Below are 15,964 nucleotides of genomic sequence, written 5' to 3'. Positions count from 1 at the left end.
ATGATTGGGTGAATTGTTGCACCCAGTTTTGAACAAGTTTTCCAGATACACGGTGAAGGATTCCTTCACATTTGCGAAGACCTACTGGACTTGCATATTGAGAGCATGTGGACACAGCATTGCTAATTTGACATTTCTAGCCTATTCACCAATTTTCCCTAAAGGAAGCCATAGGTATTTGCGCTGCAGTACCATATCAGTATTCATTGAGCTTATGAACTTGGCAACCAGCTCAATTGAGTTCAGCTTTATCAACACCCTGTGTGCCCAAGTAGATGGTGTTGCCATAGGATCACTTCTTGGCCCAGCTCTCATTCAACGCAACTTGTTCAACACCTCTGGGATACCTTTATCCTACAACTGTATAACTGACTTGTCCTTTCACCCTTGAACGGCCGTAATGTGCATACAAAACTCCCTATTAGTTGCCTTGAAATTTGCTGACCTTTTTTCATATTCTTTCTTCATTCATCTGCTATTTTATCCCCCTACTTCACTTTTGTGTTCCTCTCAATTTTCTTCAGTACTGTTGGTGCTCGTTGTTGTGACTTATATTAAGTTTCAGCTCAGTCTCGTTCTATTTGTCCGCTCAAATCTGCGCTTTGATGTTCAATGTACTCCTTTTTGTCAAAGAATATGTTTCCCCAGAATTCAATATTGTAGTTTAGGAGGACCATTTTTCTACACAGTTTCATCAACTTGCCATGGTGCTTGAATCAAAAATTACTCTCATAGCTCTTCATTAAGTAGACAGAGTAATCTCAGATTTCTTGGCTGCCTCACAGTTCATAGTCACTAGTGAAAAATTGAGCAGGAAATTGTTCAGGATATTTTCTGGTAGTGTGAGCATTTCGCAACTGTCTTCTTTTCCCTAGCACCTTTGCTCCTGCCCAAGGACAGAGGCCTTTCCTTGAAACCAAAATGGCTGTGTTTTTCATCTCATCCCACAGGTGCTTTAAAGAATGGAATTAGATACAGAAAAGTTGTGATTGCATGAACAGCTGACAACCCATATTCCTAGAGGGTTCTCTTTATAACTTGGCAGGTGTGTCAAATATATCGTCGAAACCCAGATGTTCTGGTTAATGGCTTGGTTGGTGAACAGTGTCAAATACGAGAATTCTGCCAGGGCCTTCAGCCCATTACAGATATTTAAATTTTTAAGGCATTCTTGAGCATTGCTGTACCCAGCTAGTTAGCCTCATTTTGTGTCAGGCCTTGAATATTTTAGAATTTCCAGCAATCTATTTCTATTGAAATTCATGTTGACCCTGCTTTATGCTTTTGAGATCTATTCACATCAGAGGGCCATGTGTTCCTATGCAGGTTTATGCAAATGATTGGCAAATTTTTTTCACTCGTACAGTCACTGGTTCGCAACTGGGATCTTAATATTGTGCAAGGTAACTATAGTTTGTACGTCTTCAAACATGTGAAATTAGCTTCTTAACTAATAATGGCATTTTGATTCTTATTGCTTAAATTTACTGAACTCTGAGCTTTCTGGCTTCTAGTATGTGTTTTCCTTTGGACTTGGCTAACTTTTAAAGCCAGGCAGTTGTCCCTTAGTTTTATCTTTAGCTACAGAAACCAGAACTCATACATTGTAATTATTCTTTTCTTAAGTAATTTAGGAAGTCTTGATAATTCAGATACTGTGGTATAAAAATTCCAAAGAAATTAATCAGCTGTGAGTAACCAGTGTATTGCAATATACACCTGGCAATATAGAAGTCAAGGTTTGGTTTATTGCAACGGTTATTTGCTGCTTCATTGACATAATTTCATCAAGTGCCATTTCATAGCATGTGCAGGGTGGATCCTCGTGCTTTTACCAAATATCAGTGTTTAGGTGATTGTACTTCCTTTGGCAGGTTGGCAGTAACTTCCATTACAGACGATATACATCCATTGTTGGCATTATTTCACCACCACCTCTCAAGAATGAAAGGGAAAAACATTGAAAACCATCTTGACAAGACATAAAATCATTCTTGAGATTACATATACCCTTCAAGCTACTTTCCTCAATGTTTAAAATTTTGACAATAATATTTTGATAATTCTGGGCTGTTAGGTTATTCAGACAAACTTTATATAATTTGAGCCAAATTGAATTTAAATATATTTTTGCATGTTTTACGCATGCACATATTTTAATATGGTTGTCTCTTTGGTCCCCCCCCCCCTCACTAAAACTGGTTCCATTTATTGCCATAGCAAAGTTTTGGATCGAAGTTTTTGTGGCTAAGTGATTCTGTGATCAGAATTATAGCCCCAAGCTGGCATGTGGACATATTTTTCCCACACTCTGAACCACATAAGTGCTATTAGCGGGATAGCTTCAACCAATCTTCCGAGCCATTCTGGACCTGCCTGACCTTTGAGAACCTCTCTACAGCTTGAAAATCAATCTGAGCATGATTTCCCAGGGTGTGGCTTTAAGACTAATTTGAAGTCATATTTCTCTGTGCTCATTTCCTTTCACCCAACAAACCCTCACCCTGTCTGAATACTGTGGACCAGTTACATATGCACTTCAGTACTGTTGCCAGGAGTGTCTTAGCATAAAGGAAAGTTTAACTTGAGAGTTGCCTGATGAAGAAATTTTTTCAAAAGTCAAATCAAAAATTTTTCCAGGCTAGTATTTTCATAGGTGAAAGAGGAAATATTTGCAACAAAATGTGCTGTCTCTGGATTTTCCTTTGATGTATTGACCTTGCCTTGGAATAATAGGGATTCCACTAGAATATAGGGGTTGAATTTTGCATTTGTAATGATGGATAAACTGTCCGGGTTTTCCATCATTACTCCTCTGAAAGTGACAGCAACTTCTGGTGCCTGCATCTGCACAGTTATTTGCAGAAATCTAGAAGTTGCTGTCAGTGGTTTTACACTTCTGCATGGAGTGCACTATTGAAGTCCTCAAAGCGTAAATAATTAGAAATCTCAGAGCTGACAAGAGCTTGCCCGTTTACACTATTAGTTTCACTGTAAAAATCCTTGGGAAAAGTTGTATTTTTTGAAAGAGATATGACTAAGTTTTTAAAAACACACTAAGTTCATAATTACTGATGGAACACCTTTCTGGACTTGAAAGCTAATTTTATATCTATGGAATGTCAAGTTCCACCATTATAATTGGAAAAAAATCCATACATTTAAAATTTATTTCAATACTTGTTTTAATTTTAGCTTGTTCCTTAATCCCAATCATTTATTCTGCTCTCTCTCAAATTTAATGATTCATGTAAGATAATCAGTGCATTTTAACTTCCTGCTGCTGCTTACAAGGATGCTTCAATGTGATTGGCTGTGTATCCTGCTTGATAGCATCACTGCTGGATGTCTGGAACTCTCTGTGACTTGAGATTGAAACTCGTATTGAGAAAGGGGAAATCCACACCACAGATATTGCTCGGTCTTTGTGGGCTTCTTTCTTCGAGATCAGTTGAAAGCACGGTCACTTTGCCACTGACAGCGATTTCTGGGCCATGGTTTTATTTTAAGGCTTTTGCTGCTAACACCGTGCATGTGCAGTTATATGCTGATGGTAGGCCCAGGTTAACGCCTGCCACCTTTATAGAGGGACAATGTGCAGCAGGATGCATGCGCAGCTGCCATTTTTATAGGGGGCAATGTGTGACATAAACCCAGCTTATTTATTTGCAAGAAATAATGTACCATGTATCAAAATAGTGGCTGTCAGTACTTTTCAAAATCATACTTGGTTCTGCAATATCGTTCGTTCGCTCTATTTTTCCAATACTCCCTCTCTGTTTATCACTCTCTCCATCTCACATTGTGTCTCAAGCCTCTCGGCAAATTTCTGTTTCTGCACATGTCGCTCTGTCTCTCTTTGTGTGTGGCTTATTCATTATGTTAGCATCACACCAGCATTCTCTCTTTCTCTCATCAACCGCTCTCTATTTCTGCATCTGGCTGTCCCCTCTCAGTTTCTCTCTCCCTGCCTGCCCCTGTTACACTCTGTGCACTCTCTCGCCCTTGCTCAGTTCTGTTTTTCTTTCTAGATCTTTGTGCTTTGTGCCTCTCTCCCTCTGTGTTCACAGTGCTTATAAATTGTGAGATGACATAAATCATTCAAGTGAATTGGAGTATTAGTGCAGTATATTGGATTGCTGACCCCTGAAGGAGCAGGGCATAGGTTTGAGACCTCGCCCGAAGAGCCAGCACCATCCAGTTGCTGGGTCCTAATTCTGCAGCGGATGGTCGGATCCACTTGCTTTGAAGGGCAGGTGGAAGGTCTCTGAGCTGCAGATGCCATTATTGGTGCCCTGCAGCAGGCTCTCTGCCCGGCTATGGGACAGCATTTCAGGCAATAACTCCGTGGTGCAACTAGAGTGACCAGGTGGAGCTGCCAGGGGACATAGCAGAGTACAAGATTAGTCGATTAGTATCAGGACCAGCATTCTGCACTGCCATGCACCGGGCAGTGCTGACGGTTACAAACCACCGAGTTCAGCCTATTTAAAACCCATGGAAATGAATGCTTGAGCTCTGCACATACATGGAGCAGTGCACATGCACACATAGGTATTCGTGGCCGTATTGCGTTGGCAGGAGACACTTTTTTAAAAAAAAAGCTTCTTGCTCTACTGAATAAGTCATTGGTTTGCATCTTGACTTTTCTGCTGGTGATGAGGTGGCACAGGTTGTGTCATGTATTTGCAGTCTAGTTGCACAGCCAAATTCCCTCCATGCAAATTACTTGGCTTTACTTGAAACTCAATACACATTGTAAGTTCAGATGCAAAGAAAAGGTTGCATTTTCATAACTCTTCATTATTAAGTGGAGGTCATGGATCAGGAAACTGACTAAATATATACAGGAAGTCTGAAACAGTTGGAATACATTCTTTGATGCTGGCAGAATCATGAAGGCCATGTCAAAGACTTGCAGTTTGAGTTTTGCAGCAAGTATTTTATGCAAGTACATGTAGTTGGCGCTTTCTGAAATGTGTAAAGAATTTCATCTGCAGGCCAACACTTCTGGGCTGAAAATGCTGTACAGCAGTTAATTACTGGAAAATTCTTTTAAAGATGTCATGAATTCAGTTTTGCATTATTTATGTAGTTATTATAACTAAGAATCAAGAATGAGACATAATATGCACTGGTTGGCTTCTAACAGAGAAGCACATTCCAAGAAGAGTACTAAGTGTTTGATTTATTATGTAATTTTTTTCAAAGTTAGTTAGATTTTCTCTTTGTGAGAGATGTGCCATGTTAGCATCTCTAGGCCAGCCTGGAAGCTGATCCAGATCTGCCAAATCTTGGGAGAAGGTGCAACAAACCAATATTAATATCCATGTATGTTTTGAGAAAATATATATAATGGGATGTTTATTGAAAACTTTCAGTTATGGGGAAGGATTTATAGAATTTATCTTTTCCACTTTTTCACTAATTGAGTTGTTAAAGCGTCTGAAAATGTAATAGAAGCAAATTTACTAGTAACTTTCAAAAAGGCAATGGATCTCCAACAAAATGAAACATTTTCAAGGCTATGTGGAAAGAGCAGGGGAGTGGAAATAATTGGTCGTTCTTTTCAGAAAGCCAACATAGGTGTGAATTGCTTCCTTCTGTTTTCTGTGAATGTTGTTTTACTAACATGGAAGTAAAACCAGAAAATGTTGGAAATACTGAACCGGTCACACACTTTTAGAGAGAAACAGAGTTAAAGTTTCAGATTGATAGCATAGAACAGGAAAAAGTTAAGAGATGTAACAGATTTTAAGCAGATACAGAGGTGGGACAGTGGAGAGAAAGAACAATGAAGGTCTGTGCTAGGGTGGAAGACAGGAGGGATTAAATGCGAAAAAGGATAATGGTGCAAAGCGCAAAAAGGTGGTAATGGGATAAGTAAAGAGCGAACAATGGGTCTAGAGGAGCTGTAAATGGGAATAACAAAATCATTACCAATAGCTGTTGTCTGACAAAATGGGGCTCGAGGTTATGATATGAAATTGTTGAGCTCCGTGTTGACTCCAGGCAGTTGGAAAAGGCCATTCAGAAGATGAGGTGCTGCTTCTCGAACTTGTTTAATTCCATTGGAATGCTGTAGGAGGCCGAACACAGAACAGAATGGGACGAAGAATTAAAGTGACAGGTTACTGACTGCAAGTTCAGAGTCATGCTTGAGGGCTGAAATGGAGGTGTTCTGTAATGTGATCATACACTTTGCATTGTTCTTTCCAGTTTAGAGGATTCTGCATCGTGAGCAGCAGTTTTCTCTCATCCCTTTCCACAGTTGCAACTGCACTCTCACTTCAATCCAATCGTCTTCTGTTGTGGGGTTATTTCTTATGAAAGTGCAATTGAATACGTTTAAAGTTTGCAAAGGATGTCAATTTGGCTTAAATTTAAAAACACAGTTAAAGATTTGAACCTTTTTTTTAATAGTGCCATATAAAGCATTTCAAGTTTTACATTAACTGAAAAGCAAATATCACTGATTCAAATCAGTCACATCCTTGGAGACGGGGGCAGTGTGGGTGGGGTTCTAAATATTTTCAGTAGTTATTTTGGTTCCTTGTCCACTCTGTTATGTACCTCATTAAAAATTAGATGTATAGCCCAGAAGAAGCTTAAAAAAATGAACATAATTCAGATATCTCTCTCTCATCTCTTCCCACAGCAGCATTTTAGCTGTAACCCAGCTTTTACCCTTTATGAAAGCTGTTGTTCAGAGTGTGGGGGAAGATAAAAAAATATCCATGTGCCAAAGGATTTTCATGGAGAATTTTTTTTTCATTCACAGTTCTTTAAAACGTATCAAAGTGTGAATATTTATCAATTTGTGAAAATGGGATATGTTACTTCCACCATGTAACATACGGGGCCTGAAATTCCTCAGAGTGGCAATCAGAGTCAGATTGCCACTCCTCTCCTACTTTCTTACCCAAAAATTTTTTTGGATCCTGACTCAGGTCAGATGAGGTCCAGGCAGTGTAGCGCATCCCTGGGACTTAGCTGTCAGATGCAAGGAGGCTACGGCCTGTTTTATTAGGCATTAGCAGTCCTCGATGGGCCAGGGCGAAGGTAAGTGGATAGGATTTTGGTTGGGTTGGTGGGGGCATCAGGTCCACCCTCAGGGGAGAAGTGGGGGCAGGTTTGTTGGGTCAGGCCTCGGGGCTGGTGTTATTGGATCGGGCCTCTGGGGTGGGGGAGTGGGATAAGAGTCTGGCCTGGTGTGGGGTGGTGGAGGGAGGTGAGAGTCGGGCATGGCGGGGATTGGTCTGGGGAGAAGAGAGGCAAGATTCCCTGTGGGGGCTGGAGTCCTGTGGGGGATGGTGGAGTGGGCCCCCTGGAGGTCCAGGGGGTGGGGGAGTCCTGTAGGAGGAGTAGTCAGTGGTGCTGGTTGGCCCCTGGGGCTCAAGGGTATGGGTCTGTGCAATAATCGCCCAGAAGATACAAGTGGTTTTAATTCTTTTTACTTTTTCTGGATAACTATTGATGTAACATGGTCAGAACCGTCTGAAGTTTGTGATTTAAATTGCATTTTCAGATGGATCCCAGTGCAGGGCAATTGTCCAGGGGAAGTTTGCACTTCCAGGCAATTGATGTGTAAACTTTACCTGGGAAATTCCAGGGTGAATTCCCAAGTGCATTTTTGAGGTTACCGCCTCACCGCCTTCAATATGGTGCTCTGGAACTTAGAAGTTACAGCCCATCTTATGTTGCTTGCTTTACCAGCACAGAAGATAGTCGAGCTTAATTAAAAGCTTTTAAAGAATTGATGACTCATGAACATCTGTTGAACCAAACTGTTTTGGTTTTGTCATATTTTAACTAACCTTTCTATCCGTACATTTTATTCACCATCCTTAAGCTCAACTCTTCTCTGCGGAAGATGTGTCTAAAAAAGTTTGTGTGTGAATTGTAGGCTCCGAGCAATCCCTGCTGTAATAGTCAGTTCTTCCAGAAAATCTTTATCTTTATTCCATTCATACTTCAACATGTCTGCTGACTTTGATTTGGAAAATCTGGGAAAGGAAATAGAATTTTCCATTTTAAGGACCTGGCGATACCATCTAGATGAGCTGTGTAATGTTGGATGCAAAGTAGAAGTTCCTCTTTTCTACCTTAAGAATGTGGTTTAACACCCACCCGCCCACTCTTGTGTTCAAAATTCCATACTGAATCAGTGATGCTGTTTGTTTTTGTGGTTTTGGAGATTCTAAACTGAATGCCAGGTTTGAGACAATTCATGGGTATGGGCATGTGCTTACTGGTACTGGCTTGACTATATCCATAAGTTTTCCATTTGATTGCACCTTCGTTGCATTAGAAAGTTATTCTTGCTGAAAAACTCCTCAAATTAAATTGTAAATAAATGTGAGTATTCAAACAACTGTAAATAATCTCATTCTGTGTGTCTGAAGATCCTCATTTTAATGAGGGTAATATTTCCCCTCTCTCATTGTCTTCAGTTGTGTCTCTGGGAATAAGTCTCTACCAAATGACCAGGTGGATGTTAAAGGATGGACCGATATTTCATCTAACAGTAGAAAATTTGCAAGGAAATTATTGTTCTGCAGTAACATTTAATAGAACACATGACGCTTAAATGAAACCAAATTATAAATTTGTTTCATGATTTAGGCATGCCATTGTAGAGAGTAAAGCCCTCAATCAAACAGATTTGTAAAAGAAAGTTGATCATTAACAAAGGCACTGAATACAGTTTCACAACTGTTGGGAAGCTCATTGTTACTTTGCCCAAATGACTAATTCTCTATACTGAGCCTCAACTCTTGAGTGTCACCAGCTACTCTGTATTCGGGGTGGTAATCAGTATTCCCTGCAAGTTGAGCGCGTCTGTGGCAATCCTTGCTTTGCGCACAGACCAAACAGACTGCGCCCAAGAAACTGGAGTTGAGACCCCACTCGCATTAGCCATAACCTCATTGAATGGCAGAGCAGGCTCGAAGGACCGAATGGTCAAGATCCTATCGAATAACTCCTAAGTCCTACATACCTATAGCCAGAAGTTTATGTCCCACAGGTGGACGCAATCTCACCAGTCCAGCCGCAAAATAGTGCGAGATGTTGTCGGGCAAGTGTCCTGACATTATCCGCGCTTGTGCGATACCTCGCTCGGCGGGTGGGCATGGCAGTTGGAAGTGCACCCGCCAACAATTAAGCGAGCAATTAAACCCATTAAGGAGGCAATTGAAAGCGATTTTTCGTAGCCCGTACACTGTTAAGGCTGGCGGATGGGCCAGGTGGCCTTTGCATTTTTGCTGAAACCTTGATTCAGGATGGGACGAAATCTCCGTGGGGAAATAAAATAGAGATATCCGGGGACTTTTTTTTAATGAAGTATGCTTTCAGGTGCTTGATTGTGCTGCGTGGACAAACTTTACAGCATTTTTGCTGTTTCGTTTTACCTGTGAGCTCTGCAGCGGACTGAGGCAGCTTTTTAAAAAATTCATTCACGGGATGTGGGCTTCAATGGCTGGGCCAGAATTTATTGCCCCATCCCTAGTTGCCCTTGAGAAGGTGAACTGCCTTCTTGAACCGCTGCAGTCCATGTGATGTAGGTACCACCCCCCACAGTGCTGTTAGGAAGAGAGTTCCAGGATTTTGACCCAGCTACAGTGAAGGAACAGCGATATATTTCCAAGTCAGGATGGTGAGTGACTTGGAGAGGAACTTCCAGGTAGTGATATTCCCATCTACCTGATGCTATTGTCCTTCTAGGTGGTAGTGGTCATGTGTTTGGAAGGTGCTGTCTAAGAACCCTTGGTGAATTCCTGCAGTGCATCTTGTGGATGGTACACACTGCTGCTACTGTGGCAGAGGGAGTGAATATTTGTGGATGTGGTGCCAATCAAGCGGGCTGCTTTGCCCTGGACGGTGTCCAGCTTCTTCAGTGTTGTGGGAGCTGCACCCATCCAGGTGAGTGGGAAGTATTCTATCACACTCCTGACTTGCATCTTGTAGATGGTGGACAGGCTTTGGGAAGTCAGGAGCTGAGTTGCTCGCAGTATGATTCCTAGCCTCTGACCTGCACTTGTAGCCACAATATTTATATGGCTAGCCCAGTTCAGTTTCTGGTCAATGGTAACCCCCAGAATGTTGATAGTGGGGGATTCAGTGATGGTAATGCCATTGAACATCAAGGGGCGACGGTTGGATTCTCTCTTGTTGGAGATGGTCATTGCCTGACACTTGTGTGGTGCGAATGTTACTTGCCAGTTGTCAGCCCAAGCCTGAATATTATCGAGGTCTTGCTGCATTCGGACATGGACTGCTTCAATATCTGAGGAGTCGTGAATGGTGCTGAACATTGTTGAATCATCAGCAAATATCCCCACTTCTGACCTTCTGATGGAAGGTCGGTCATTGATGAAGCAGCTGAAGATGGTTGGGCCTAGGACGCTATCCTGAGGAACCCCTGCAATGATGTCCTGGAGCTGAGATGACTGACCTTCAACAACCACAACCATCTTCCTTTGTGCAAGGCGTAACTTCAAACAGTGGAGAGTTTTCCCCCTGATTCCCGTTGACTCCAGTTTTACTAGGGCTCCTTCATGCCACACTCAGTCAAATACTGCCTTGATGTCAAGGGCTGTCACTCTCACCTCACCTTGGGAATTCAGCTCTTTTGTCCATGTTTGAACCAAGGCTGTAATGAGGTCTGGAACTGAGAGGCCCAAACTGGGTGTCAGTGAGCACATTGCTGAGCAAGTGCTGCTTAAAGGCATTATTGACGCCTTCCATTACTTTACTGATGATCGAGAGTAGACTGATGGGGTGGTAATTGGCCAGGTTGTATTTGTCCTGCTTTTTGTGTACAGGACATAACCTGGGCAATTTTCCACATAGCTGGGTAGATGCCAATGTTGTAACTGTACTGGAACAGCCTGGCTAAGGGCACAGCAAGTTCTGGAACACAAGCCTTCAGTACTATTGCCGGAATATTGTCAGGGCCCATAACCTTTGAAGTATCCAGTGCCTTCAGCCATTTCTTGATATCACGTGGAGTGAATTGAATTGGCTGAAGACTGGCACCTGTGATGCTGGGGACATCTGGAGGAGGCCGAGATGGATCATCCACTGGGCACTTCTGGCTGAAGATTGTTGCAAATGCTTCCGCCTTATCTTTTGCACTGATGTGCTGGGCTCCTCCATCATTGAGGATGTGGAGCCTCCTCCAGTGAATTGTTTAATTGTTCACCACCATTCACGATTGGATGTGGCAAGACTGCAGAGCTTAGACTTGATCCATTGGTTGTGGGATCACTTAGCTTCTATCTATCACTTGCTGCTTATGCTGTTTGGCACAGAAGTAGCCTGTGTTATAGCTTCAGCAGGTTGACACCTAATTTTTAGGTCTGCTGCCCAATGAGAGAGGATGTTCTACTGGATCTAGCAATGAAAATAAGCAAAAGCAGATCAGAGAAATAAACGTGAGGGATTATCGAGGCAGTTGTAACTGTCGTAAAATATAGTTTTAAGATAATTGAGAAGGATCTGAACCTGAAAAAGTCCAGAGTGACAATTTGGAGGAAAGCTCCAAGGGGTTGAGGATAGAACTTGGAAAATAAAATGGACAAGAATATTTGCAAACCGTGATGTAAAGCAGCAATGGAAAACATTTAAAATGGTATTCGAGAGAGTCCAAGAAAAATATTTTTCACTAACAAAAAGTACAAACTAAACACCATGGGGCACCATTGATGCATAAAGACATGGGGAAAAACTGAGGGTAAGGAAAGAGGCAAGCACAAAGTAAATGGACAGGAGAGCAAGATGAGGGAGAATATTAATAAATTGAGAGAGAAGCTAAATTGAGAAGGCAAAGAAGCAATATGAAATTAAATTATCAAAGAACATAAAACAAAACAATGAAAAAGCTCTGTAGGCAGATGAATTTTAAAAGAAGGAAAATCAGACAGGGTGTAGGGTGAATAAATGATGGCCATGATAAAATCACTGGCAGTAATAGTGAGTGGCAGAAATATTAAATTACTTGCGATTAGAAATGATGTAACTGCTTAAAATTAAAAGGAAAAATATTAAATAAAGAAACAAACTCAGGATAAAGCCCCTGGTCTGGCGGTATTTCATCTGTGCATTTTCAAATAATCTGTGAGAGAGGCAAGATGGGCACCATGATGCATATTGAACAATTCATTACAGAACCTACAGTAATGCCAGAAGACTGGTGCATTGCTAGAAGGGAGATAAACATGTCTAGGGAGCCATCGACCAGTCAGATTAATATCGTTGGTAGGAAAAATAATGAATTGCCTACAATGGAGAAAATAAAAAAATCCAGAAACAAGAATATCATAACGAATTCCCAAGAATAAAGTTTTGCTTGACCAAGCTCATTGAATTCTTTGAGGCAGCAACTGAGAGTAGTTAAGGGTAAAGTCATAGATGTAATTTATCTAAATTTTCAAAAGGCCTCTGATGTGGTGCTGCCTGATAAACCGATGAATAAGGTCCAAGCATGCAAAGCCAGGGAACAAGTAGCAGAAAAAATAGCTAGCTGGCTGCAAGACAGAGAGTAGGAGTAAAGGGTGACTGTTCGGTGTGGCAGAAATGGAAAGTGGGGCCTCGCAAAGATTAGAGCTGGGACCATGTTTGTTCACAATTTTTATATGAAAGATTCAGATTTTGCAGCCAAAAACACAACTTCTAAATTTGCAGATGTCACTAAATTGGGAGGGATAATCAACACTGGGGACTGCATTTAATTATAAGAAAAGATGAACAAATTTGCAAAATGGGCACGTAACTGGCAAACAAATTTCAACGTAACTAAGTGTGAGATATTATATTTTGGTAATAAAAATTAGAGGATCACATTACATGGAAAATAAGAATCTAAATGGTAAAGGAGCAGAAGGATCTGTATGTACAAATGTGCAAATCATTAAAAGGCCATTTAAAAAAAAAACAAACACGAAGATTTATTTCTGGAGAGGGAGAATGATACTAAACTTCCATCAAACCTTGTTTAGACCACACTTGGAGTGCTGTGTACAGTCCTGGTCACTATTGTAAAAAGGGTTTACATAGATGATATCAGGAATGCAGAGTTATACCTATTGGGATAGGATAGACAGGCTGTGTCTCTTTTCTCATGAAAGGAGAAGGCAGAGGGTGACGTAATAGAGGCCTTTAAAGTTATGTTAAGAGTAGGCACACTGTGTTCTCACTTGTGGGGAAAGGAAAGCTAAATATAAGATAGTAACCAAGAAATCAAATGGAGGACATAGAAGTAACGTCTTTACGAGGAGAGTGTTGGGAATATGGAACTGGCTACCACAGGAAATAGTGTAAGATGTATATAAGGGAAGGCTATGTAAACGTGGGGGAGAAGGGAATAGAGAGTTATGCAGATATTGGATGAGGACCCATGGGAGAAGGTTTCACACCAGCTTAACCAGAGCATAACACCGATATGGACTAGTTAGACCGAAAATTCCATGTGGGTGTGTGCATATTCCATGTAATTATATTTTGTGTGTATATATTCTATAATATATAAATGTGTATATATATAAAAACATATATAAGTGTAAAAATCATATGTGCCTTTAATTCAGACATCAGCCAAGCTGTGTCACAAAGCAGAATCAGCCAAAACTTAAAACTTAATATTGAGCTGAAGAAAGCTGCTACCAGATGTGACTAAAATCTTGGTTCAAGAGGTTTTACAATGGGTCTTAATGTAGAGGGAGAAGCAAAGGCCGAGAGGAATTCCAGCATATAGGGAGGGCCCTGATAGCTGAAAGTGCATCCACCCATGTGGAATGAAGTGAGTTGGGAAATGCACAGAGGACAGAATTGGAGGAACGCTGATTTCTTGGTGGGTTGTTGGGCTAAGAAGCTTGCTGAGAAAGGCAAGGCCATGTAGAAATTTGAACACAAGGATGAAGGTTTTAAATTTGTGATGTAGTGGGGCTGGGAATTACTGTAGGTTGGTGAATGGATCTGGTGTGGTAGAATTTTGGATGAGCAGAAGTTTATGGAGGCGGTGGATGGCAGGCTGGCAGGAGATCATTGGAATAATCGAGCCTGGAGGTGACAGACATCGATGAGGATTTTAGCAGCAGATGTATATCAACTGTGGGGGTTTATGTAGCTTGCCACTACATAACAATTCTCAATTTTTGCATGCAGAAAATGACACTTAAGGGATCTTCTTGAAAAGCAGTGTACTGGGATTGTAATTTTGCATTTTGAATCTGTTTATTGAAACAGTACATGTGACAGCATACTGATTGGCAGAACTGATCTTTTGCTTTTGAGTGCTTACAGGCGAAAGACATACATTACCTGCATTTCTTAACACTTTTGCATGTCAGCTTTTTTAAACCAACACATAACCCTCAGTGCTCCCTTCTGCATAGGGAATAGAAGAACACCTAGTTGAATGTTTTTAGTTGTTGAGAAAATGCTGCAATGCGGTAGCATCTTTAAATTTCTTGTGGCACTTCTTGTAGCCACGTTGCAAAACCCTGTATACAGATTACTGCTTTATGTCTTAAAATTCATTGATAAATAAGCAACATTGTTTCCCCTCTTTTTCACAGGAAATAAAAAAAGATGGAGAAACAAAAGAAGAAAGCTCAGTGATGAAACGAGAAAAATCTGGAAATGTTGCCAACCTGGTACAGCGCATGAGTCATTTTGGATTCCCAGTTGTTGGGTTTCCACCTCAACCCAAGTCTCTTCGAAAAAGTAAGTACAGCATCTCTAATTCTGCTTGTAAGTCAAAGCAGTAGAACAGTTAAAAAAAAAACAATATTATACACGGACTGCTCTAATAGTGGGCACAAAAGCACAGTAACCAATGAAATCAAAGCAAAATACTGTGGATGCTGGAAATCTGAAATGAAAACAAAATGCTGCAAATACTCAGCAGGCCTAGTGAGAGAGATGGTTGATGCTTCAAGTCCAATATGACTCTTCTTCAGTTCTGACCTGTTTGATCTGAATATCTATTTGATCTGGTTTTGCACCTTTTGTATGGCTTTTATAGCTGTGTCTACAGAATATAGAGAACCTAACAAATAGTTTAAGTTTGCTTAATGTCTTATGTACATTATTACTCATCAAATTATGATGCAGCTCTTTCAACCTCCTCCAATCCCTTCCCATTCAAGCTTGCCTTCAACTAGAGAATGCAACAATTTGGGATAAGAATATTGTTAGGGAAGTAGCTTAAATTATTTTTCTTATGGATATGTGCTAACATTTGTACTTTCGTCGTGTAAGCTAACTGCTGAAATTGAGCCAAGTGACTTCAAGCAATGGCTCAGATCAATGCCACTTGCTTAATCATACTGATTTTCCTTTTCTGTGGTGCATTTTGTTTTATTATCCAGTGAAGTTTTGATACATTGCAATCATATGGTAAATAACTGAAAGCACAAGACCAATTTCAAGTGCATGAGTGCAATACTATAATGATATTTTGTGATGTCACAATGTGAAAGCTGGAATGAGCAGTAATTCAGCTGTTTGAAAATTAGAAGGCTCATTGACATGTAAGTTCATCCATTCCAGTTGAGAGCATGGGCAATAGAATGGATTACACAGGTACTGGTTTTAGAGGTTCATGATGCGGAGAAACCATTAACGTTCAGCAAAAAACAACAGAAGTCGAAAGGATTTTGTCTTCATAATTTTTTTCCACTTTTTTAAATGTTTGGTAATGCACTGAAGGGCGAAAGCAATTTAATTTCAGTTTCACCTGAAGTATAAAACTTTTCACAACCTTTCAGAATGTCCCAAAGCATTTCACAGTCAATTAAGTACTTTTGAAGTGTAGTAATGTAGGGACATGTAGCTGACAATTTGCATAAAATAAAGTCCCACAATCAGAATGGTTAAATAACCAGATAATCTGTTTTAGTGGCATTGGTTGAGGGAAAAATGTTAGGTCAGGGATCTCCTGATTTTTTTCATTGAATAG

General features: G+C 40.7%; 1 protein-coding gene across 5 annotated transcripts in view; it reads left to right on the top strand.

Moving 5' to 3' along the window:
• Positions 1–15,964, top strand: part of LOC121278237 (CD2-associated protein) — a 237,126-nt gene that overhangs the window by 95,669 nt on the left and 125,493 nt on the right. For all 5 annotated transcript variants that reach the window (XM_041188460.1, XM_041188459.1, XM_041188462.1 and 2 more), the window contains exon 3: positions 14,580–14,727. In XM_041188460.1, coding sequence (XP_041044394.1) covers positions 14,580–14,727 — 148 coding nt within the window. The remainder of the gene's footprint in view (positions 1–14,579; positions 14,728–15,964) is intronic.

The sequence above is a fragment of the Carcharodon carcharias genome, chromosome 5 (genome assembly GCF_017639515.1).
Source record: "Carcharodon carcharias isolate sCarCar2 chromosome 5, sCarCar2.pri, whole genome shotgun sequence".
In the NCBI taxonomy this organism is placed as follows: Eukaryota; Metazoa; Chordata; class Chondrichthyes; order Lamniformes; family Lamnidae; genus Carcharodon; species Carcharodon carcharias.
The sequence above is the reverse complement of the archived record's forward strand: the minus strand, read 5'-3'. Positions and strand labels throughout refer to the sequence as shown.